Source organism: Patiria miniata, unplaced genomic scaffold, assembly GCF_015706575.1.
Source record: "Patiria miniata isolate m_02_andy unplaced genomic scaffold, ASM1570657v1 HiC_scaffold_20, whole genome shotgun sequence".
NCBI lineage: Eukaryota > Metazoa > Echinodermata > Asteroidea > Valvatida > Asterinidae > Patiria > Patiria miniata.
In genome coordinates, this window is record NW_024037059.1 from 10,221,146 (window position 1) to 10,246,068 (window position 24,923).

The following is a 24,923-nucleotide window of genomic DNA, read 5'->3' on the forward strand; positions in this document are numbered from 1 at the left end:
TGTCCATCAATGAGTGAGGATCTCAACACACTGATTTTATTTGTTTGCATACCATCTTAAACCAAGTAAAAGAACATGCATAGTGTGTCAATCTCTGTACACACCATGGGTGTACACGAAAAATGCCCAGGGAAAAGCCACACCTGACCACCGTGTACCATTGATTTCATTTCGAATCTAGTACAACTCTCTGCCGACCTGGTATCAAAAATGCTCCTTTTCCACTGATCTGCCGAGTAGTTTTTTTTTTGTTTTTTTTCTGAATCTAAGAACATGTTACCACCCACTAGTCTTGGTTCTGAGAACCTTTTGCAGACCACAGTATTGCAGCATAATGATGCCATATTTCATTGCTTTTTTTTTGGTGTTACAACAAACAGTACACTATGCATTATTAGTAGGTTATTTTGTCGCAAAAATGAACAGTTAATAATATTCTGCTGTCCTGGCAAATCCACCAACTGCAACAGTAAATATATGTAATTGCAAACATAACTATGACTACACAAAACAGATGAAGTGAGTAAAGTTTGACATTAAGGGCTATCACACACTTTTTTTAACCCTGAATGTCGGATCTACATAACATGAACAAGGTAACCCCAACTATTCTATGAAATGTCTAAAAAAAAAAAAAATTATACAAGAGGAATTGGACCAAATATGATTATGGTAAATTTAGGTCCTAGTTTTGAAAAGCAATCCCCTCAAAATGATTGTCTCTTTTATCTGGTTTGTTAGTGTGACGTCACTTCAGTTTGAACTACGCCCACTGCACATTAAGTAGCATTGGAACCATTGGACCGGAAGTTGACGCAATGTGAATGTTTATCCAATGGGCGCTAGTAATGTGCGTGCGTGTGTGATGAAGTCACTTAACCAACTGGACAGGAAGGAATAGAGTTTGCTTATTTACATAGTTTTATCTTCATATCATGCAACTTAATATTAGGATTAAATAACGAACGCTTATTTCATACCTACATGTATATTATTTCACACAATATTCTTTGCATTGTTGTGCTGATAAATATTAATAAAATCTAAAGCTGATATTAATACAATTTTGTATCATGGAAATATCATTCCTAATTGTTAAGAAATATTTCTATGGATGTACATGCGTACATGTACTTCACATATTCAGATCAAAATCTCTGCTTTATATGCCAATGCGATAAAGCAATGACTTGAAACATCCTGCCCACGTACAACTTTAATCATTTAACCCAAGTTGGCATGTAGTCATACTCAATTTAAAACTATGTTAGACCCAAGTTAGTTAAAAACAGTAAGCTCTGATGCTGCAAATTTCCTGACATCAGTAAATCTACTCTGTAGCTACAGTAACAACACCAGTCTTACCTTCTTTAAAATATATTATCACATTGCATACATGCACACTGCTGTTTATAGCATAATGTTCAGCCACACTGCACTGCAACAAACCAAAACAACCAAAACAAGTCTTGTCACAATAAAATCCATCAACACTTACTGTACATTTGAGTGTATTTGAAAACTGGTCATTTGTGCACAGCAAATTCCATTTGTAAGGTAAAAGAAAATTGTATTATCTGTTCCTGACTATGAAGACCAGGTACAGCTGTTAATGTTTCTGGGGCTTTTTTTTTTTTTTTTTTACACTCTAACGCCACTGGACATTCCTTTGAAAAAAACACCTTTTTTAAAATCCCTCAATGTTGCAAAACTAATAGGCCATTTGTAGGGTCAATCAAAACTCCCCTACACTACGCTCAGCTCAGCAGCTCAGCTGTTCAGTGATTAAGAGAACAACAGAAGGGAGGATCCCCACGCCTTTTCAAGCACCCAGCTGCCGGTAGGTTGTGAAACTGTTTCTCCATCCAGTTTCAATATTGTTTTGCTTTAAAATTTTCCTGAATTAATAGTTCTCATTATGGAAAACCACAAAATTAACATGTACGTCACAGTGTCAAGTGTTTTGCCATGAACTATTCTAACTACTGTACATGTATATGGATAATATAACAATTTAAATATTAACCGGTTTTTTTTTTGTATTGGGTAAAAAACAGCTGTCTCTGTATGGATATAATTAAAGTGAATGGGTACATTTCAAGTACGTGAACTTTAAATGTAAGAATGCCCTTAAAACTCTTTCAAATGAAAAAGCCACAAGAGTTAATGGCATAAACTACAAGAATGCATGTGGATGATAAATATAGCAGCACTACATAATTATATATATGAATTAAAATAAGAATTTAAATAGGAAAACAATTTACAATATAGCATGCACATGTACTTTTTCATACATGAATGACACAACTACGGTAAGATCCATCCTTTTCCAAAGTAATATGTAAATGAACATGTATATCGTATCATTTATGCAAACATGTCCTTTTTGTTGAGAATGACTATTTTCTATATTTTAACCAATAACTTGGTCCGTCAACTTCACAGACTTTTTCTTTTTTTTTCTTTTTTTCTACAATTAAGCGCTATTTACCAATTTAAGAAAACAGGTTTACCACAGAGGACAAACCTGACCTTAGTTGAATAGGATGCTTATTCTTACATGAGGCTGTACATGCCACTTTATAACATCTACATCTGTGTTCTTCTGTCAAAAGATAACGTTAGATTTGCTAATGACAGTAACAGATGCCATCATTTCTTCATATTTTCTAGCAAACTTCATGGGGGTGCTAGGCAATGAAACAAATCCTGTAATGTACAGATAGTAGTACAAGTATGTATTTCTGGTTTGGAATTCTGATGGTGGTCTATTGGTGCAGGGTACCTATTTCAACTTACTTTTGCTATGTGGGGTAGTCATATTTGAATTCCATCTAGTGCACAGTGTTAATATGCCGGGTAGCTGTTGGTCCTGACTTGTCATGTACCTTGTCTTCTTCATCAGGTTTGGAGATATGGGTTTATGTACAATCTGAATACAATTGATTGTGTATACTTTGGATCCTATGTGTGCTGTGTCTCCCCTACATGGTTGCTACAAAGCAACCTCTAGTTGACCAATGGTTCTTGATTAGACTTGCTCCTGTTTGACAATGCCCAGCACCCCCATCAAACATATCATGATTCTTTACTGTCAGATTTAGTCTGTTTTCTTGCTTTCCAAAGCCTTGCGTTTGCCCTTCAGATCATCTGGGATGGTTTGAGACAGGGGCACAATACCAAGAAGTAGGATGTGGCGCGAGTAATTCTTGCTCTCACGGAAGAGATTGTCGGTTCCATGCAGACGATCCAGAAATCCCAAGGTGCCAAAACAGTTGGTAAACCTGCCGTAAGAAATCCAATCAATCAGTTATCTGTGTTTCCTTTATGGAATAACGGACTACCCTAGTGGTACCCAAGTATAGAACTTCACACTGCATGTATGGGTATCATTTCTCAACACTAAAGTCCAGGGTATTCTTGTCAAGAGTCGTCTCGCATGGGAATCCTCCAAAATACACCAATGAGCTGGAGTCTAAGGCAATTACAAGTGCATAAAGTTATCAAGCTTTGTACACGTTATACAATTCAATACTTGGTAACAATACCCAATATTGCATTGCCACATGTAACATGTACAAAGCTTGAGCATGGTACAGTCCAACCACCATGTTACTTTACATGTTAATGAGAGCTGTATGCACTCACCAATGTATTTTTATAAACACTGTATACTCAGTGTTGTCCCAAGTGATACTCGAACCCGTGACCTCCTGCTTACTAGCGCACAATTAAGCTATTGCATCAACGCAGCTTGTGAAATATTGTCCAGTAACATGATGTGGACCCAAACGTGCAAAATCTGAGACAAGCCAAACTTCCAATGGGGTTGTCTAAGGGGCATGGCTATTAACTCGCAAACGGCCATAGATCAATTACTCAGGAAAATACTTGAGTATACAGTGTTTATATAAAATATGTACACCGGTGAAGGGCAAAACCCAATATTGAATTTACATAACCCCGATGCAAATTCCATCTTATTAATAATTAATATATTATAAGTTATCCTGCAAGCGTGAGTGGAACACGGAATAATGTAGTGCGTCTGTGTACCGGCTGAGTGGTATGTGGGACACAGACGCACTACATTTTCTGTGTTGCATGAGCGCGAGCGTGAAAACGAATTTATCTTCAAGCAAACTTGACGCGCAGTACAGTTGGAACGAGCCCACTTTACATGAACATCTCAGCAGTTTAGCGCATGCAGCTGGAATGTCGCTCGCATCTTGGAATAGCGCAATACACAGGGTGCGATATGGACCGTGCAACACAGCCTCATATCACACTGTTGTTGCCATGGATCGACCAATCAGGATGGAGGATTCAAGTATACTTGAATATAATATTAGTTATCCCACTCCCGGTCGTGGAACACGGAATAATTTAATGTAGTGCATCTGTGTCCGACATGCATTTGGCCAAAAGCCGAGTGGTAGTGAGATGCAGACAGACTACATTTTCACAAACGGGAGTGGGAAAACAAATTTATCTTCAAGCAAACTTGATGCACAGCTGCAGTGAAAATTGAACACGCACACTGTACAAAAATGTACTTGAACTTTTCAGAAGTTACGTTATTACATGTGCGTGTTGTAGGGAATAGCGAGTGCATCTGAGCACAGCGCAATGTGAGCGGTATGGACCGTGGCCGTGCTACAATTATATGTTGTTGCCATGTATTAACATGTATCAACCAATCAGGATCAAGGATTCAAGTTTACTTGAAGATAAAAATGTAACAAAATGGGAAATGCTGGGGATGTTTAGCCAATTTACTTGCATTTATTTCCCTCTTCAAAAATAACTAAAAGCACGCAAATTGACACATACATGTTTGCATTAAAGAAAGGGACAAGGGTTCCTTATTGGGCACTATGGCTATGAAGTTAATCTTAAGAGATTTAAAATGGCCGTTTTGTTTCCTGTTTTTATATTACTTTGGACTTCGGAAAAAAAATGTTTAAGTGTGACTTACTTCAAATGGTGAAAATCATGAGCCTCTGGCGATGGCAGGAGTGGGAGATGATAGCCACAGTGAGCAACAATGGCAGAGCCTTCCACCATCATGAACCATACCCACAACACAGACACATGAGATCCCATCAGAATGGGGCCAATGATTGGTGGAAGCATGTTGGCAAGGATATGCTCCAATGGATGGGCATAGATGGCTGTCACTCCAATAGGTGCCGTCCACTCATGGTGCTTCTTATGGAAATGTCTGTACATTCGTGGGTGATGCAGGAGTCTGGGTATAAGACAAAAATCACCATCTCAGTTTTGTTATTCAGTACAAGGAGTACTGTTGTTTTGAGTCAATTAAGTGAAAACAAAACATTTAAGTACAACCCACATCTGAAAATTCCTTTCTCATTTTCCCCCCACAAATTGTGTCCACCTGAACTTATTGACAGTGAAGATTGAGGATGAGCATTAATTATCCTGTAAAGGTAACTCCCTCAAGAACATCGTGTACACTGAGCAGTCTAATTCACTTCAGCAAACTTGGAATTGAAAGACGACATGCGCTGGGACAACTCCATTTTCAACTTTCAATTTTTGTTGAAAACTTTAGTACATGTATCATGCTGGAACTGGTGAACTCTTACATTGTACATGTACATGTAAATCTACGTACATGTACATGTAAATCTACGTACATGTAAATCTACGTACAAGTACACGTACGTAGAGGTGTTCAAAATATTTCCTGAGGAAAGTAAGATCAAGACATGTTTTTTGAAACAAAGATGTTCCTGGGGCAAATTTCACGAAACTCATCATGTCTTACGACTCGTCTGCAGATTTAATACGAGTCCCCACTATAAGATCAATCCTCTAAGCTAAGATGCACCTTAGGACCGATTTCAATAAAAGCATCTTTAAGGCCAAAAAAAAAAAGTTTCCGGTTTCTGGTATGGAGCTTGCCCAAAAAGTGGTGCGGCGACGCGGCTTTTTTTGTTTTTTTTTACCTGATTTTTTTGCTTCAAATGTCGGCTGATGACTGCAAATGGTGCCCGACTAAACTTAGTGCAAATGTATGGGAGTCCAGAGAGGCCACATAAAGCTTATTCTCGACCATAACCCCATCTAAAAACACGTTAAAATTGTGCAGCAGCAGAATTCCAGTCAAACCAGTGAGTTTGGCGGTTTTGAGACATCATCTTTCATTGAAAAAAAAACTTTTCATTTTGCCGACGCGCATGGCTACGGCGACGCGCGCGCATACCAGAATCCGGAGACTTTTTTTTTTGGCCTAAAGAAAGACGTAAAGGAAATACAGTTAAGGGAATTGCTATTTATTGAACGAGGACCAAATTGCCAATTTGACAGATGTTTTATGTTTGACGGACGTTAATAAGAATTAAACACGCAAAACCAATTTTCTTGTGCGTTCATAGAACATGACGTTTCACCTGAAAAATAATTATTGCTTATAATTATAGCATTAATTACAAAGTCACACTTCACAGGATACCATTGATACCCTCCATTATGATTGTCCATAATAACGGGGAATGTTATTTATTAGGTGTACATGTAGGCCTACATGTATATCATTACATTTTATAAGTTAGAAATGAATTATTATTATAATTAATCGCACGTCAGAAATCTTTTCATAACTGTTTCTACAGCAGTTTTCCCCCTCTTGCCTTCAAATTAACTTTTTGAACTGTCACGACAATACCCTTAGGCCGAAACTGATTTCCAGATGATATACAAATTAATTCCCGAATCACGATATAAGATGACCCTTAGACCGATCTGAAGTACATGTAGATGAGTACAGCGGCATCGCTAAAGAATTTAGAACATGGTGAATGCATCTAAAGTTTGGTGAATTGGATCCTAGGGTGAGTCGTGAGTTGTAGTCTCTTTCTCAGACGTCTCTTAGTCTATCCTAAAATTTTCCCCTGGTTGTCAAGATGATCCTTTAACCCTTTGTCTCAGACAGTGTTAGAGTGTCAATTTTTGCTGGTTGGCCAATACTCTCCATATGACAAAGGGGAGGATTTGAAGGCTGCTCAATTGCATATCAGAGGATTTGCTTGGCATTCCTTGTATATATAGTGTGCGGCTGCTCATCCCTGCAGCCACAAACAAGCATGGAAGCATGCACTATTCAGGTCAATATTAACTGCCCACCTGTGAAAGTAGTAGAATCCGATCTCCTCAAAGATCAGGAAGACACCCATCTCCACCAGGACCCATTTGAATGTTGGCAGGTCAGCACTGATATTGCAACCACGCCACTGCATCAAGAAGTACAGTACCAATGCAAAGGGGATGTTGACAAAGACCTGGTTGAAGAGCACAGTCTGCAGGGCCTTCTTCAACTTGGGCCAGGGAACCTACAAAGTAAGAAGGGACGACCCTTATGTTACCTCTATACACTCAGACGTTTGGTTTGTGACAAAGTGTGTTTGCGACCAAGTAAATAACACATACAATAACAGCCACGGCTGGCCCAATACACATCACATACATGTACTCTTATAAAGGAAGGGGGAGGTGTTTGCATGAAATTCCATGTTGACAGGCCATGTACAAAAAACGTACATTAACCAGTACATTAACCGCCCCGGATGATGTGTATACACGCAAAGATTTGCGGTATTGGGTATGGATGACGGATAAACAGGCAGCGAGCGAGGCTGGAAATATTAGGATGTGCTACCTGAAGGTGATTACATGTAAGGTCAGGTGAAAAATGATCCTGCGCCTCTTTCCATTCTTGTCAAAATAACCCCGGCACGAACTGGTTAAAACCCCATTGTGCTTTCGTTACGAATACGAACATTATGAAGTCATATATGAAATGAAACACATACAATGTAAAAAGTACACACACATTAAAAGGGTGAAAATGTACAAGGTACATAGTATGTGATGGTAAATGTGCTATACCCAGGCCCCCCAAAACAAAGTAGGCTTGGGCGAATCCAGCATTTTTGAAATCGATTCCGATTCCGTCTGGGAATCGCGATTCCATTCGGAATTGATTCCCGTAATTTTTGCAAAAAAATTCAAAAAAATAATAAAAAAAAATCAAAACAAATTAATTAAAAATTAGAAAAACCTAACAAAACAAACGAAAACATTACAATGAAAATGCAAATAATGAGGTCACTGTGGGTGTAATGGCTTTCTTATAGTCATTTAATTATAAAACGAAAGTCACGTTTTGGGCAGGAAACACAATAAAATAAATGATCGACTGTCGACAAGTTTTGTTTCCCCTGCGGAAAACACGCAAGATCAAAATCAGAGCTCACATAAGTTCGGCACTATCAATCAAAACAGTTGAAAATATTGTGGAAACCACCCTGAAAAACTGACATTTTCCATCGAAATGGTCGCCAAACATAATATTGTTGTTTTCTCTTAGCGTGATAATCATATCGGAATACATAGAATTTCTCTGCGCGATTTCATTTTTGATGGTCACGTAATCGCGGCATGGATCGCTGGTAAACGATTCAACACTACATTCACGATCAATCGCCGAGTACCAGTCACTTCATGCCATTCATAAAAACACAATTTTCTACTACGCAGTTGTCATTCACGTACGGACCCTGGAAACTTTTGATGTCGATTCAACTTGACTTGCCGCTCTTGGACTTTCGAATGTAGCTTTAGAAGTTGGGACATTGCCAATGAATACATACGTGTACCTACGAAATTTACAAGAATATTTTGAATATTTTAATTTATTTTCCCCGATCTTTTGCCGATCCACCAGTCCGACTATTTTACAAGATTGTGTCTCATAGCATGTGAATGGACCGATCCAGTAAGCACCGCCCCATGGTATTCTGACCAATGACAGCCGTGATTTATGTCTGACATGCGTGCACAAAATTCCGACATGCGCGTATGATTCGCGCGGCAGGAAAATGCAGCGTGGCATTGGAAAGAATCACGTGTTACTTTGCCCACGTGCGCAGTGGGAGGGGCTTACTGGATCGGTCCATTGCGATTGCGCAAGCCAAACGCGGCACGATGTGCACATAAAAACATCACGTGGTTGGGTCGTGAAAGGGGAAAACGAGACCAACTTGCCCATCAAATGACAGCATACACAGGCCCTCAGCACGTGCTCATCTACAAAGGGAATTCCCGAGATGAGAAATACAGATTGGTTGTCAAAACACGTGATCGCTCCACATTACAGAGTACATGGGCGCCCCAGATTTTCCCCTCGCTTACGCTCGGCTGGTGTTTTATTCACAGTGGTTTTTAGGTATGAAATGCTTTATGGGAATGATTTTTCACCTCGTATGCATGTGGAACTTTGCAGTTCATATTTGCCATATTTAATGCAGGGATTTGTTTTTCGAAAATAGCCGGCGATTCATAGCCACTTGCCGGTTGTTTCAAACGTAAGTTCAGGGCTGTATTGGTTTTTGATGGGGAAGGACAAAATAATCCAAGACAAACTGTTTTCTTCCTGGATTTTACAACAATCTTTTCAAATTTTCGGGAGCTGCATACCGTTTCCAGTGGCTGTGAAAAATTCCTGTGATGAAAGGAAAACCTGATTTGCTGAGACAAATGAACAGTTTACGTCAAAGAAAGAAAATCATTTCGTGAGAAAATGTGTAGCAGCAGGCAGGCGCGGCCACGTCGACAAATAGGCCGTTCCAGCGCGGCGCCGGCTGCCTCTGTATTACACAAATAAAATAGCTCACTTTGTGATATTTAATATGCCGTGGAGCTGTTAAAGCTTTTTGTAAGAGGACGGCTTCATCAGAGAGATGTACTATCAGTTTGTCTTTGACGCACTGCATACTTTTAAAACTGTTAAGGGGCCGTTTTGTTAAAGAATCGGATGTTCTTTGAAGGCGCGTTTGAGTTGGCCAGTCTTCAAAATCGTCGCGCGAAAACTGGAATCGACGCTCGGGGAACTGGAATCGGCTACATCTGAGAATCGATTCCTCAAAAAAGCGGAATCGCGATTCCGATTCCGAGGTTGGGGTCGATTCTATTCGATTCCGGCGTGGATTCGCCCAATAGTAAAACAAAGCAGATTCAATTTCAAAATATGCCTTATTTCAACTGTTCCTTGTTTAATCCAAAGTCTTGTGGATGTAGATTTATGGCTGACAAGTTACACACAGTGACTTTGAATTTGTGGATTGAGGAAGCAATGAGAGGTGGGTGGAGGGTGGCCTACCGGTGTGTTCTGATCTTCCTGTATCTTGTATTTGAGAATGAAGGCTGGTCGACCAGTCACATCAACAAACAGGAAGAATGCATTGAACAGCCAGTAGAACGTAAAGGTAATCAACTCAGTACCTGACAAAAAAAACAAAAAATTTACATAATTTAGTATCATGATATGAATAAGGGATTAAGTGTGTGGTTTGCCGGTTTAAAACACTATGTTAAAGACTGGATTTGGAGTCTGGATGCGGATAATGACCCGAGCTGAAGGCAAGGGTAATAATCAGCATCCAGACTCCAAACAGGTCTTAAACATACTGTTTAAAACCGGCCAACCACATATTTATTCCCACTCATGAATACCTTTTCGGTCAAAAGTATAAAAAATGATTAAACATTCCAAAAAGTCTAACCACTGACAAAATTCTAACAATGTTTTGTTCACAAATTTAAGTTAGATTGCTATCCATGTTCAGGGGCCAATTCTACGGAGCGTGAGATTGCATTCCCCCTCCAAAAAAACAACAACAATGAACAACAACCCAAGATGACATCCTCAAAGAAGCTACTTTGAGGATTTTTAAATAGCAAACTAACATATTTTCCTAATTGTTTCCAGGTTTACTTTCACAATGTAATGGGGAGAAAAATAGGACAGAATCAACCAAATTGTTTGAAGGTTTTGTGATACGCAAAGCTAACGGGCCGAGCGCGCAGCCAGCCGCCCATATGATTTTATATGCAACTTTGTGAAACGTAACACCATGAAAACGGTATGGTAAAAAAAGTGTCATATTTTCAAGCTCATGTACGTACATTGTACCAAGGGCCTACTTGCACTGAAAAGTACTTGTTCGTCAAAACGTCTAGATGTGTTGCTTTGGAGAAAGGTTCAATACGCATCTAGCTACATGTAAGCCGCGATTGTCACGGTGTATTTTGCCCACAAGACCCGCCTTTTTTGGTGTGTGACTGTAAAAGTCTGTACGTACACGCGCTGTACAAGTCGGTGAATTGTGTGTACGTGTAGTAGCTGGTACTTTGTAGCTGCATCACGTGTACACAGTATAGCTAGCAGCCCAGGCAGGTGCGAGCAGAGGAAAATTTCTTACAACTGTTTATTTTTTTTATTCAGCCGTATTTTCTTCCTATCAGACAAATTTCATTGAAAATGATGTAAAATTATTTACTTTATCAAACGTATAGTTTTTTTGATTTCAAAACCAACAAAATTCGGAATAATCCAGGCCTGGCTGAGCAAAAACAACACAAGGTCCAGCCCAAGACCTTGACAAAGTGCATCCTATGAAATCAGTAACGCACTTTTGCCATGTACATGTAATCTCAATCCTCCAAATTCCTCCACTGTGGCAAAGAGGATTTTGAAGGATTCAGGGTGGTTTATAGTGCTGAAATATGTATGGCTGAAGACTGAGGCTACATGTACATGTATGTCATCTGCTTGCTTGCACGTAATCCATGCATGAGTGTGTGTGCCCACTGCAGCTCCAACTAGACACATGCCTCAGAACACCTTCATACTGTGACTGGGCAGTTATAAACATTTAGCTTTCACAATATTATACCTTGAAGACATAGTCCATCATTTGTAATTTGTGCATTTTGTTCGTTTGAAGCAACAAAAGTGTTCAAAATCTAATGAAGGATACTGAACAACTAACCTCATGAAGTTTCAGCTCAGCTTCAGCTGTATATTCCGAGAAAAACAGCATTCTAGGATCTCAATTCAAATCAAAAGTTACTAAATCATGTTTAGAATTGTTTTGAATTGCAGCTTTACGCGATGCCGCGCACTGATCCGACGAATTATAGCAACCGCGCGCGCCTGTGCATCGTGCCAATGCTTGCGCACGCTGCGCCGAATAACAAAACGAACTACTTATTTAAATGTTCCTACCGTGCTTCTTAAGACGCACCGTTGGAAATGCCTTCTTTCGTTGATTTCTTAAAATGAGAGCTTGCCAGAAAGAATAATTTCACAGAGAGTTTAGTCCCCTTACTATCTTTCAACCAGTATGTTTTTCAACAATAATTACTCCAGTTACTTTTTGGATAGCTGCAAATGATGGACTCCGGCTTTACCATTAAATGCACAAAAGATTTACTGCGTATGGCGGTTGAAAACCTCCATTACACATGTAATATTGAGCCATGTTGCCCACCTACTACTCCAAGCATGAAGAGATTGCCGCCAAACAAGTTGTAGATCTTCATCCACTGTCGGTTCCAGAAGTCACCGGAAGCACCCCAGAATGACTCAAGATGCCAGGTGAGGGAGTTACATGCTGCAGCAAAGACAATGATGGCCCCTCCCACAATGAAGACAACTTTCTTGACAGTGTCTGCCCATTGGCTCATCAGCTCAGCACGATTCTAAACAAAATATTGTCAGAATATTTGGATATGTTCAATTATGCCAAGTGACTAACATGGTAAAATCGAATGGAACTACAATGGAATGCCCAATGACACCAAAACGAACGGTATTGCAACCTCAGCGAAATTGTGAGACATTCTTGCAAAATGAGAACCCATTCAGTGGAGAAAATTGAAGGGGAAAAAAAAAAAAACACCCAATTGTGGGGTTGATTTTTTTTCCATTTTCAGATTTATTGACATTTGCACAAAGGTGTTTGTAAGGAAAAACAACCGGTCTCTTATACTTTCTCAACTACAAACCTCAAAACTTTAAATGCCTTGCCCTCGGTAATGTTGATATTTGCTCACTTTTAATACACAACCATAACTTGTCAACGGAATGTCCGACAAACAGTATTGTTAGGAGAATTTTATTTTCTTTCCTAACACCTGCAAACCCTCATTTGGACCTCTGCGCAGTTTTGTCTCATTTTGCTGGAACGCCCAACATTTATTCCTCCTAGTTAGAGTCTACCACTCACTCTCCTTCCACCCCACACCCCAATCTAACAAGTCAACAAATTCATAACATATGGTTCATCTTTCAGTGTCTAACATAGTCTGAAATTATTATGGTACACAGTAAAGACAGGTTTAATTTTCCTGTCTTTACTTAAGGATTTTAAGTAATAAAACATTGGTGCAGTTTCTTGAGGCTACAGGCAACATACGGTAATTTGAGGCAATTACATAGATTTTTTTAGTTTTTATAATAATATAACGAAATGTGTCTCTGAACTACATGTAGCTATCAAAATGTAGAATTTAATCTTCAGACAGTTGATGATTAGTTTGAAATGATTCATTTGGTTGGTTACCTGAGTAATGCCAACCTTGACTTCCTGTGGTTTATCATCAGCTGGTAGCCTGCTAGGCCCAGCACAGCAGCTTTCTTCTCTCATAGTAGCACACTCCATCTGTCAAGAAATCAAAACACATGTACATCAACTGGCCCCTCTGGTATGTCATCTCACTGACGTCATTCGTGTACCCCCCTACAGTACTAACCCCAGGGTTATGTGCATATTTGTCATGTTTCCTGGGGAGTCATGGGAAGTATCGTGCTGGGTTGGGCAAGATTGATGGCACAATCTGACGTCAAACTTAAAGTCTGCATGTTGTGACAATTTACTAGGCAGCAATGCTCTCTACTTTAATGATTATTTAGGGTAGCTACCAGTAGGTTTGCAATTTATTTTCAAAATTGTAACTGAAAATCCCATTACAAGTATGATACCTTTATGCTATTTGGATATTCAGTTGATGATTGAACAATCCAATATTTGAGACAGCCCTACAAGATTGACAGAGTACTCTAGATTGACTTCCCACCTGGAGGATTATTGTAAACAATACCAGGGCTACAGAAATCAAAATGAAACCTCAAAATACAGAAATGAAAACAAACATTCACGGAAAAGGCAGATCAAGTTTTATAAATTAAGTCGCAGAAAACGTCGTGAACAATCATTCTTACTTAGCGCAAATGTTCTAATGCTGGCAATATTTGAATACATTTTGTTCATTCATACATGTCATTTTCAATTGATAGGTCTTGTTGTTCCCTTTAATTTCGTTTTGTAGATTTAATGTTTCTTTCATTTGTTCAGACGTGTCCACTTTCTCATGGAATTGCCCATACATGTATAGCTTATTGTTGTGCAATGGTACAGTACATATTTTTCATGGTGTCATTTTGATGTGAGTTTTGTACATTATGACAAACAAATCCTATTCCTTTTTAGCTCTTCCATCAGCTCTGACTGTGTTCAGCACCCGATTTCATATAACTCACCGTAACATACGATACATCGCAGCGCTGCGACGCAGCTGCGATGCGTCCGGCGATCCGATCCATTTCACAAAACACATCATAAGTGCGACACGTTGTAGGTGTATTATAGTACAACTCGGTGACTGTCTTATGTATTTATTCAGCATACAGTAAATAGTCGTCTGATATTTAACATATTCAAGAGTCGTCGGACCTCTTCTCAAAATTTGTTAAGACGTAAAACAAAATGGCGGCCATGTGATGCAATTTTTAAGGAAAACAAGCTCTCAGTATAGCTACTTTGAAATTTCAACTGCAGATTGTAAAAGCCTCTCTTTGCTATTTGGGATCGCAATTTTATGCTCCTCTAAAACAGACGAGAAGTGTGGTTGGAGTCTGCACAACTGCACTCCTCAAAAAAATGAAGGTCTGATGCAGTTTGCAAAACACATAGACCCGTGACTACATACAAATGACAGAAACAGTGACCTTGGAATTTGCATCTGTATTAAAATGTCCAGTAAGCCTATAGGTTTTTCACACGTTTGCACAAATTCAATAGGCCTATAAGGTGACATCATGCACAGTCCTTGGAAAAATGCCAAAGATTTCATGACAGGCAAAAGAAAGAAATTGAATGGATGCCAAATTCTGAACGCAACACAATTCACTGGACCAAAGACCCCTAATTGGGGATGGCTAAACCTGAACTGCTGCCAAGAATGCAGTTGCACAATTTATATTGATTTGGGAATGGAAATTGGTATTTATTGTGCACAGTTTGGTTTCTTTGCATGCGGGTAGCACAGGAAGATTTATAAATTCATAAATGGGACCAAAGGGGGGGGGGGGGGAACAAGTCCCCCCCCCCACATATTAAAGTGGGGGGGGGGGGGGGAAGAATATCATATCGTTTGTCCCACCCCCCCCCCACTTTTGTTTGTCCCCGAATGAAAATTGTAGCCTACTACAATCATAAATTCTACAGCTCAGAATAGCTGATACAACGACTCCAATCTCGAAACTGATTTGTAGAAGATGATCTTTTGCTAAAACAAAAATATCGGGGTTCTTTAGCAGAACCCCACAATGTTAGGGCTTTGCACTCGCATTATTGCTCACCAAGGTACATGTATGTCCCCCCTCCCCTAGTCTGAGTATCACCTGTTATCCACAGAGCCCAGTCTCCTGTATAACGTCTGATAATGATATATCTAAGCATGCAGATTTTAATATGCGATCCCGCGCCTCAGCCAATCTGGGTCGACTTTAATAAATTGTGACATCATTTCATTCCCAAATCAGGACTAATAGGCCATCAGCCTCGGTCCAAAATTTTGGCAACCGGTATCAAATGAGAGGAATAATCGTCATAGCAATTTTTGGCAAGGTAGGCCTATACACCTCCAGAGTTGGAAAATATGTGATAGCATTGCAGCGGTGGCAGCTTTTTAAGTGTTATCACCCTTTTTTCAAAATGTCCATCAAAATGCTTGTTACCACTTTAGGGGCGGTATACCTTGCGCATGCGCACTATAATCATTTATGCCCTGATTTGATACTGACCAAACCCCCAAGCTGATGGCCTATAACTGTTTGATTGGTCGATTCGAATGCAGTGTTTTGTAATACAATTACAGCCGGCCATATAATAAAACCTTGACGCCTCACCTTGTGATTTCACCCAAGATGAATCCAGGAAGACACGCAAATGCGAAATATTTTAGGAAAAAGTTGTTTTTACTTAATAAATTTAAGAGCACATTTTAGACGCACATGTCGTGCAGAATAATATTGGAGGCAGCCGGTCAAATTGATTGAAGTGTCTGGAAGACAGCAGTACGTAAATACGCACGACATCGACAGCCACGACAACACATGTCATTAGCCGGCCAATGATAGTGCAATACCTCATTATGAATAATTAATTTCTCATGAATATTTAGTTTATTTCAATGGATTCTTCAAATACGTCCGAAGACTGATCATTGCAATGGCATGCGATCGTGCGCATTGTCTTGTGGTAAAATTCTGGTCTTTCAAGCAAGTGTCCGAGGTTCCAATCTCGATGAAGAAAGCGACTGACACTAAGTCTGACCATGGCGCTATAGTCCCAAATTTCCGACTCGTGTTAATGTTTGAACAACGCGATGTGGTCTTCATGCCTAGCGTACATTCTATGGTCCCCGTATCCCGAGTGCGATTCCGTTAGCGAGCGCGCGCGCGATGTATCGATTATGATAATGAGTAGACTGATCACGTTTGTAAACACAAGTGCATTTCGAACCATAATAGGGAGTCCGGAACTACATATAGGGCAGATTTCATGGACGGAAACCAGTTCAAGCTAGTTCCCGACTCCCTTTTTATCGTTCGAAATGCACTTGTGTTTACAAACGTGATCCAGTCTACTGTGATAAAGGCTGCTAATAATTTGGAATTGCACTAACGATCCGGACATGAGGAGTGCCCGGAGCGTCAGTGCGATACCAAATTATCCGCAGCATTTATCACGTGGCCTCGTGATTGGCCCGTCTGACGCCGCCCGCGATATGCGCTTCAAAGACGCTGTCTGTGGTCGGTTTCCAGACCAAAAGACTATGACGTCTTGCCAACAACGCTTCGCGCGCGTGCGCACGTTTAAACCTTAACACTCAAGCGGTAGCTTCGGTATGGAAAGGGGACTTTTTCATCATTTTTTGCACTCGGGATTGATTCAACCCTTATTTCCTCGATCCTTATATCCTCCTGAGCGCAGCATACCGCGGCCACACTAGCTGACTAGCTGGAGTTACCCAGCCCTAAATTTTATCATTGGGTTGTCATTTAGGGCTGGAGGAAGTTTTTCACTCGAACCAGCAGCGTTGGCAGGTCCCAAAAAAATTGCGAATTTGCCTGGAATAACCATTACATGTACACAGGTCCTCGAGTAAAAAACGATCCACGATGAAGATTGAGCCTACAATCGCAGTGAAAAATGGAGGAATAACCGACAACCGTGCAGGCATGGTGAGGACTGCAATTGGATTTGTGCACAAACAAACTGCGTGTACAATTACCATGCACAGCGCGCTGGTACCAGTCGTTCTTGCCGGCTGCGCGCGCTGGCTGTTGGCGCATGACGTCACGCAGAAGCGATGACTGTTTTATGCACTTTATGCACTTTTTTGCCGTTCCAGTACCGCAGCCGTGATGCGAATGGTAAACCTCATGTTAGTGCATGAAACAGTCATCGGGTGTTACGCTTCCGCGTGACGTCATGCGCCAACAGCAGGCGCAGCTGGCAAAAACGACTGGTACCAGTACGCTGTGCATGGTAATCGACCGCCATTCATTGTACACGCAGTTTGTTTGTGCACAAATCCAATTGCAGTCCTCACCATGCCTGCACGGTTGTCGGTTATTCCTCCTTTTTTCACTGCAATTGTAGGCTGAATCTTCATCGTGGATCGTTTTTTACTTCGCAATTTTTTTTGGGACCTGCCAACGCTGCTGGTTCGAGTGAAAAACTTCCTCCAGCCCTAAATGACAACCCAATGATAAAAATTTAGGGCTGGGTAACTCTAGACCCATGAACGTGGCATGTATTTGTAAACTACGCCACGCTGTTGTGTATTTTCGAACCTGGCAAAATTGTCCCTCTGACTCCCTCCGTTACACACACTGGACGTTATTTTGCCCATGTAATAAGTACTCACATATGAAGCTGTCTTGAAATCTGTTTGTACGTCAAAACTTGCATTTGACGAAATTTGAGGAAAATTCTGGCCCCGGTTCATGAAGTCCTGCTAGCTGCCATTTTCTCCCAACTGACGCATGCGCATTGCGTTTTATTGTACCGTCCTGTTTCGTATGATTCGACGGCTGTTTACTGTCGCAGCTAGAAGAGTCATCGTTTTAGACAAGTTTCAAGTCCTTTCCTCTCTCACTGCACCGCACGCGGGCGCACACGAACACGAGATGAGCCGAGCAGCCAATCGTCTGCGGGTTTTTTTCGGGGCTGTGACATGAAACAGCCGTCAATCTGTCCAAGCGACAGGAAGCAGATAGGTAGCTCAGAGGGTTCCGATAATTTTGCACGGAAATGACCCTGGTACTCGTCTGGGGTTATTTGTCAGGGTCACTTGTCAGGTTAAAATCTAATTTCTACAAGTTCGTATGGGTCTTTATTGATGGCAAATTTCGTCGAAATTACACAGCCTGGTACAACTAAAGAATGCAGGGCCACTACACTCTACATCCGCGCCTCCGTACGGCTGCGTGGAGGCGTGGAGCCACAGTCGACCTACCTCCGAGAATTGCGCCTTCTATCGGCGCGCGTCTCTGCGACTCCGCGACTCCAGTGCCCCGCGTCTCCGCGACTCCAGTGCCCCACGTCTCCGCGACTCCAGTGCCCGCGTCTCTGCGACTCCAGTGCCCCGTCGCCCTCCTCTCTTCTTTTGCGAGGAAATTAAAAATGGATATGGATGCTTCGTTCTAAAAAAATACAGCCGAGAATTGCTCCCTCTATCGGCGCGCGTCTCTGCGACTCCGCGACTCCAGTGCCCCGCGTCTCTGGGACTCTGCGCCTCCGCGACTCCAGTGCCCCGCGTCTCTGCGACTCCGTGACTCCAGTGCCTCGTCGCCCTCCTCCCTTCCTTTGCGAGGAAATTAAAAATGGATATGGATGCTTCCTTCTCAAAAAAATACCGCAGAGAATTGCGCCCTCTATCGGCGTGCGTCTCCGCGACTCACTCCGTGGCTCCGTGCTCCGACACATTTACAAGCACGCCCTCCCTTCCGATCATTGATGAGAAGACAAGTGCATTTGCTGTACTTAGCACTTTTTGCAGGTTTGCATATTATTATATTGTACTTTTTGTAGCCATTACTCCTAGTCCTATCCTCACATCGTTGGCCTCGATCCACGCCTCCAAGCAGAAAAAAAAAACTTGCTCCGGCGTGGCCCTGCATTCTATAGTTGCTCCCACAGCCTGAACAATCGGACGGGCAAATTTAGATTCCTAGGTGAGTACTCAACATCCATACGGAGTTATGTATGGCGGATCGATTTCGCTAGGTTCAATCAAAAATACACAACAGCGTGGCGTTGTATCTAGGTAACTCCAGCCATTTCTCCAAGCTCCAGCTACTTTAGCTGAGTATAGTCGTGTTCCCTAACGTGGCGCACTTCGAAGCCTACCCGACTTTCCTCGTGCAGTGTTGCCAAACCTCTTTGTTGACAAACCTCAAATTCATGCAGTAAAACACTAGTACTTTTACCTTATTAATGCTTGCTATTTAACCTCTGTGAACAATTTCAGTTTTATAAAATTTAATCCGAAATTCAAAAACGGTGGCGTCCGGAAATTGGGCACAAATTGGCGGAGTGTTCCCTAACGTGGCGCACTTGAATAAATCCCGGAAAATTCCAATTTAACATTTAAGAATTTCTGTTAACTTGATAAATTCTGATAAACAATTATTATCTCTACTTACATGCCCAGCCAGATGTTTGTCAGAAAATTATTTTCTTATTTTTCGGGGCATTTTTAAAGGGTTCACTTTGCACTTGAAAATAAAATCGGAAACGAAGTGGCTATCGTTACGGCACTCGTTGTTTAGCGCCCTCTACGATATTTTTTTGATACGCCCGCGGGTATATAATTATTTGTTTCCCCACGTTTTATTGAGCAGTGCGCCAGCTCAGCCGATAGAGGGTAGGATTTTGCACCGCGAGGTTGCGGGTTCGAATCTCAGTTTTGCACTCAATTTTTTTTCCTTTTCTAACCTGAGGCTTTGGAGGATTTTTTTTAAAAGGGAAATAAAGTCCGAATTGCATAAAGTTCAAATTCACTTTTTTCCTTCTAATTTTATATTTTCTTGTCATGTTTTTTTATAAAAGTTGCCAGGTTGCAGTCTACCGTAACGATAGAAAATGGGAAATGCGTTACGGCTGCCGTAACAATAGCCACTGCGAATCGGAAAATCACGCCAAAATAAATTGTTCTTCTAACTTTGTTACGGGTAAATAAACTCGCGATTTATGAAGAGGAGTGTTTAGAACTTGATGAAATTTCACTTTCTTGGAAATTTCAGTTAAAACTTTTGCTCTAGGTAGGCGCTACAGGCGAAAAATCAAAGTGCGCCACGTTAGGGGCCGCGCCACGTTAGGGTACATCAACAATAGTAGTAGTAGTGGGGCTAGTTTCCGTCATTCATTTATTACTTATAAACTTACCTTTATTTAACTGACGTCGAACACCAGATGCAAAATTCAGAGGATAATACACCAATTGAAGAAATCTAGGCTAATTTTTCTTGATAAAACTTAAGCATGGGGGAAAAGCGAGCAAAAATTATGTTGGCCTACGTCCGCTCCGTACGCTTGCGTTTTTTTCTGGATGGGTACGGTTTTGTTGACATTACGTCATGTGACATGTGATCAGTGCATGTGACGTGCTCGTGCTCCAGCGGAAAACTCAACTATGGCACGCCAAAGCGGAATTTATTCAACCCTGCACGGCAACTGCCAACATTATGAAATACATCACAACTTTTTTGAAAAGTATGTCAACATTGTAAAAAATATGTCCCCTGGCCCAAGTTGAAGAAGGCCCTGCAGACTGTGCTCTTCAACCAGGTCTTTGTCAACATCCCCTTTGCATTGGTACTGTGGTTGCAATATCAGTGCTGACCTGCCAACATTCAAATGGGTCCTGGTGGAGATGGGTGTCTTCCTGATCTTTGAGGAGATCGGATTCTACTACTTTCACAGGTGGGCAGTTAATATTGACCTGAATAGTGCATGCTTCCATGCTTGTTTGTGGCTGCAGGGATGAGCAGCCGCACACTATATATACAAGGAATGCCAAGCAAATCCTCTGATATGCAATTGAGCAGCCTTCAAATCCTCCCCTTTGTCATATGGAGAGTATTGGCCAACCAGCAAAAATTGACACTCTAACACTGTCTGAGACAAAGGGTTAAAGGATCATCTTGACAACCAGGGGAAAAATTAAGGATAGACTAAGAGACGTTTGAGAAAGAGACTACAACTCACGACTCACCCTAGGATCCAATTCACCAAACTTTAGATGCCGGTGTAGCGTGAATATCCGACTCCATGAAATGTGGACTCATTGGTAGTACTGCGCACGCGTGAGTACGATACCATGCTATTTTTAGGATCGTTTCGGGAGAGTGACCTGTCACGTGCGAGGGATCAACCAATAGTAGGGAAATAGGGGTCCGATTTTCATAGGAGTCGGATTTTCATGTGACACCGGCATTCACCATGTTCTAAATTCTTTAGCGATGCCGCTGTACTCATCTACTTCAGATCGGTCTAAGGGTCATCTTATATCGTGATTCGGGAATTAATTTGTATATCATCTCGAAATCAGTTTCGGCCTTAGGGTATTTTCGTGACAGTTCCAAAATTTAATTTGAAGGCAAGAGGGGGAAAACTGCTGTAGAAACAGTTATGAAAAGGTTTCTGACGTGCGATTAATTATAATAATAATTCATTTCTAACTTTTAAAATTTATGATGATATACATGTAGGCCTACATGTACACCTAATAAATAACATTCCCCGTTATTATGGACAATCATAATGAAGGGTATCAATGGTATCCTGTGAAGTGTGACTTTGTAATGCTATAATTATAAGCAATAATTATTTTTCAGGTGAAACGTCATGTTATATGAACGCACAAGAAAATTGGTTTTGCGTGTTTAATTCTTATTAACGTCCGTCAAACATGAAACATCTGTCAAATTGGCAATTTGGTCCTCGTTCAATAAATAGCAATTCCCTTAACTGTATTTCCTTTACGTCTTTCTTTGAAGATGCTTTTATTGAAATCGATCCTAAGGTGCATCTTAGCTTAGAGGATCGATCTTATAGCGGGGACTCGTCTTAAATCTGCAGACGAGTCGTAAGACATGACGAGTTTCGTGAAATTTGCCCCGGGAATATCCCTGTTTCAAAAAAGATGTCTTTATCTTACTTTCCTCAGGAAATATTTTGAACACCTCTACGTACGTGTACATGTACGTAGATTTACATGTACATGTACAATGTAAGAGTTCACCAGTTCCAGCATGATACATGTACTAAAGTTTTCAACAAAAATTGAAATTTGAAAATGGAGTTGTCCCAGCGCATGTCGTCTTTCAATTCCAAGTTTGCTGAAGTGAATTAGACTGCTCAGTGTACATGATGTTCTTGAGGGAGTTACCTTTACAGGATAATGCTCATCCTCGATCTTCACTGTCAATAAGTTCAGGTGGACACAATTTGTGGGAAAAATGAGAAAGGAATTTTCAGATGTGGGTTGTACTTCAATTTTTTGTTTTCACTTAATTGACTCAAAACAGCAGTGCTCCTTGCCTTGTACTGAATAACAAAACTGAGATGGTGATTTTTGTCTTATACCCAGACTCCTGCATCACCCACGAATGTACAGACATTTCCATAAGAAGCACCATGAGTGGACGGCACCTATTGGAGTGACAGCCATCTATGCCCATCCATTGGAGCATATCCTTGCCAACATGCTTCCACCAATCATTGGCCCCATTCTGATGGGATCTCATGTGTCTGTGTTGTGGGTATGGTTCATGATGGTGGAAGGCTCTGCCATTGTTGCTCACTGTGGCTATCATCTCCCACTCCTGCCATCGCCAGAGGCTCATGATTTTCACCATAAGTCACACTTAAACATTTTTTTTCCAAAGTCCAAAATAATATAAAAACAGGAAACAAAACGGCCATTTTAAATCTCTTAAGATTAATTTCCTAGCCATAGTGCCCAATAAGGAACCCTTGTCCCTTTCTTTAATGCAAACATGTATGTGTCAATTTGCGTGCTTTTACTTATTTTTGACGAGGGAAATAAATGCAAGTAAATTGGCTAAACATCCCCAGCATTTCCCATTTTGTTATATATTTATCTTCAAGTAAACTTGAATCCTTGATCCTGATTGGTTGATACATGTTGATACATGGCAACAACATATAATTGTAGCACGGCCACGGTCCATACCGCTCGCATTGCTCAGATGCGCTCGCCATTCCCTACAACACGCGCATGTAATAACGTAACTGCTGAAAATTTCAAGTACAGTGTGCGTGTTCAATTTTCACTGCAGCTGTGCATCAAGTTTGCTTAAAGATAAACGTGTTTTCCCACTCCCATTCGTGGAAGACGGAAAATGTAGTGCGTCTGCATCTCACTACCACTCGGCTTTTGGCCAAATGCATGTCGGACACAGATGCACTACATTGAATTTTTCCGTGTTCCACGAACGGGAGTGGGATAACTAATATTATATTCAAGTATACTTGAATCCTCCATCCTGATTGGTCGATCCATGGCAACAACAGTGTGATATGAGGCTGTATCGCATGGTCCATATCGCACCCTGCGTATTGCGCTATTCCAAGATGCGAGTGACATTCCAGCTGCATGCGCAGCTCATGTACAGTGGGCTCATATACAAATATTGAATGTTTCGAGTGGTGTAGTAAAACTAGCCTCCTGAGGTGATCCCTGGACCATTCTATTTTCCCGAGGCGAAGCCGAGGGAAAATAGAATGGTCCATGGATCACCGAGGGAGGCTAGTTTTACTTTACCACGAGATAAAGCATTCAATATTTGTTTTATAACACTTCACCCACAGATTCTGCTTGATTTTAATATTTTAGATTATTTAAATCTGAATACAGTTGAAATAAACTTCAATTTCAATACAAAATTGGTGGAAAATGTATTTCTCTCTTCCAAACTACCCCTTCACGAAATGTGTGAACCCAAGTCTGCGGCGCGCTCTCTTTGGAACAATACGCGCTACGCGCAACGCTCAACGCGCACACCAGCATCCATTTGCACACAAATACCGCGCCGTGGAAATAGTACTTTGGTTGCTAATGGTATAGTACTTTGGTTGCTACGGGTATAGTACTTTTGGCCGTGCACAGAAAGATAGCAAAATTAGAAAGTAACATGTGACTCGCTCTCGGCCAATCAAGACACAGAATCTGTGGGTGAGGTGTTATAATTCCAACTGTACTGCGCGTCAAGGTTGCTTGAAGATAAACATAGATATAGAACTTTTAAGTTCTATATCTATGGAAGATAACTTCGTTTTCACGCTCGCGCTCGGGGAACACAGAAAATGTAGTGCGTCCGTGTCCCACACACTGATCTCTATATAAAGACTGGATAGAGGATATGCATACAACATTCACACAGTAGATTTTGCATATTGACCAATTCTTGCCCGGTCTCACGAAGATGGCCGCGTATAATCATAGATATAGAACTTAAAAAAACGTTATTTGAAGTTCTATATCTATGCGTATAATACGAACGTTCTACGCGTAAATACGCGCGCGTTGTATCAACAGTTGACGCGCATTTTGGTCACGTACACATATTATGATGTTCTAAAAGGGACACATTTCCGTAGTGATTATTATTTCAAAACGCCGAAAAAGTGATATTTGCTTCATTTTAGTAACCACGACGTTAGAAAAATTGT

General features: G+C 40.9%; 1 protein-coding gene and 1 pseudogene across 2 annotated transcripts; one reads left to right on the forward strand and one right to left on the reverse strand.

Moving 5' to 3' along the window:
- On the reverse strand, positions 1-20,797 carry LOC119728409 (fatty acid hydroxylase domain-containing protein 2-like). Of its 2 annotated transcripts, none has more exons than XM_038200637.1 (7): positions 20,613-20,797; positions 13,437-13,535; positions 12,363-12,573; positions 10,190-10,311; positions 7,156-7,361; positions 4,982-5,254; positions 1-3,287 (listed from the first exon to the last, which is right to left on the reverse strand). In XM_038200637.1, the coding sequence occupies exons 2-7, from the start codon at positions 13,533-13,535 to the stop codon at positions 3,104-3,106; spliced, it is 1,095 nt and encodes a 364-aa protein (XP_038056565.1). In that variant the 5' UTR covers positions 20,613-20,797; the 3' UTR covers positions 1-3,103. The 2 variants fall into 2 exon arrangements, with proteins under 2 accessions (XP_038056565.1, XP_038056566.1); XM_038200638.1 differs by lacking the exon at positions 20,613-20,797 and adding an exon at positions 18,682-18,701 and having other exon boundaries at positions 3,104-3,287.
- LOC119727367 overlaps positions 17,339-24,923 on the forward strand; it is an 11,811-nt pseudogene continuing 4,226 nt past the window's right edge.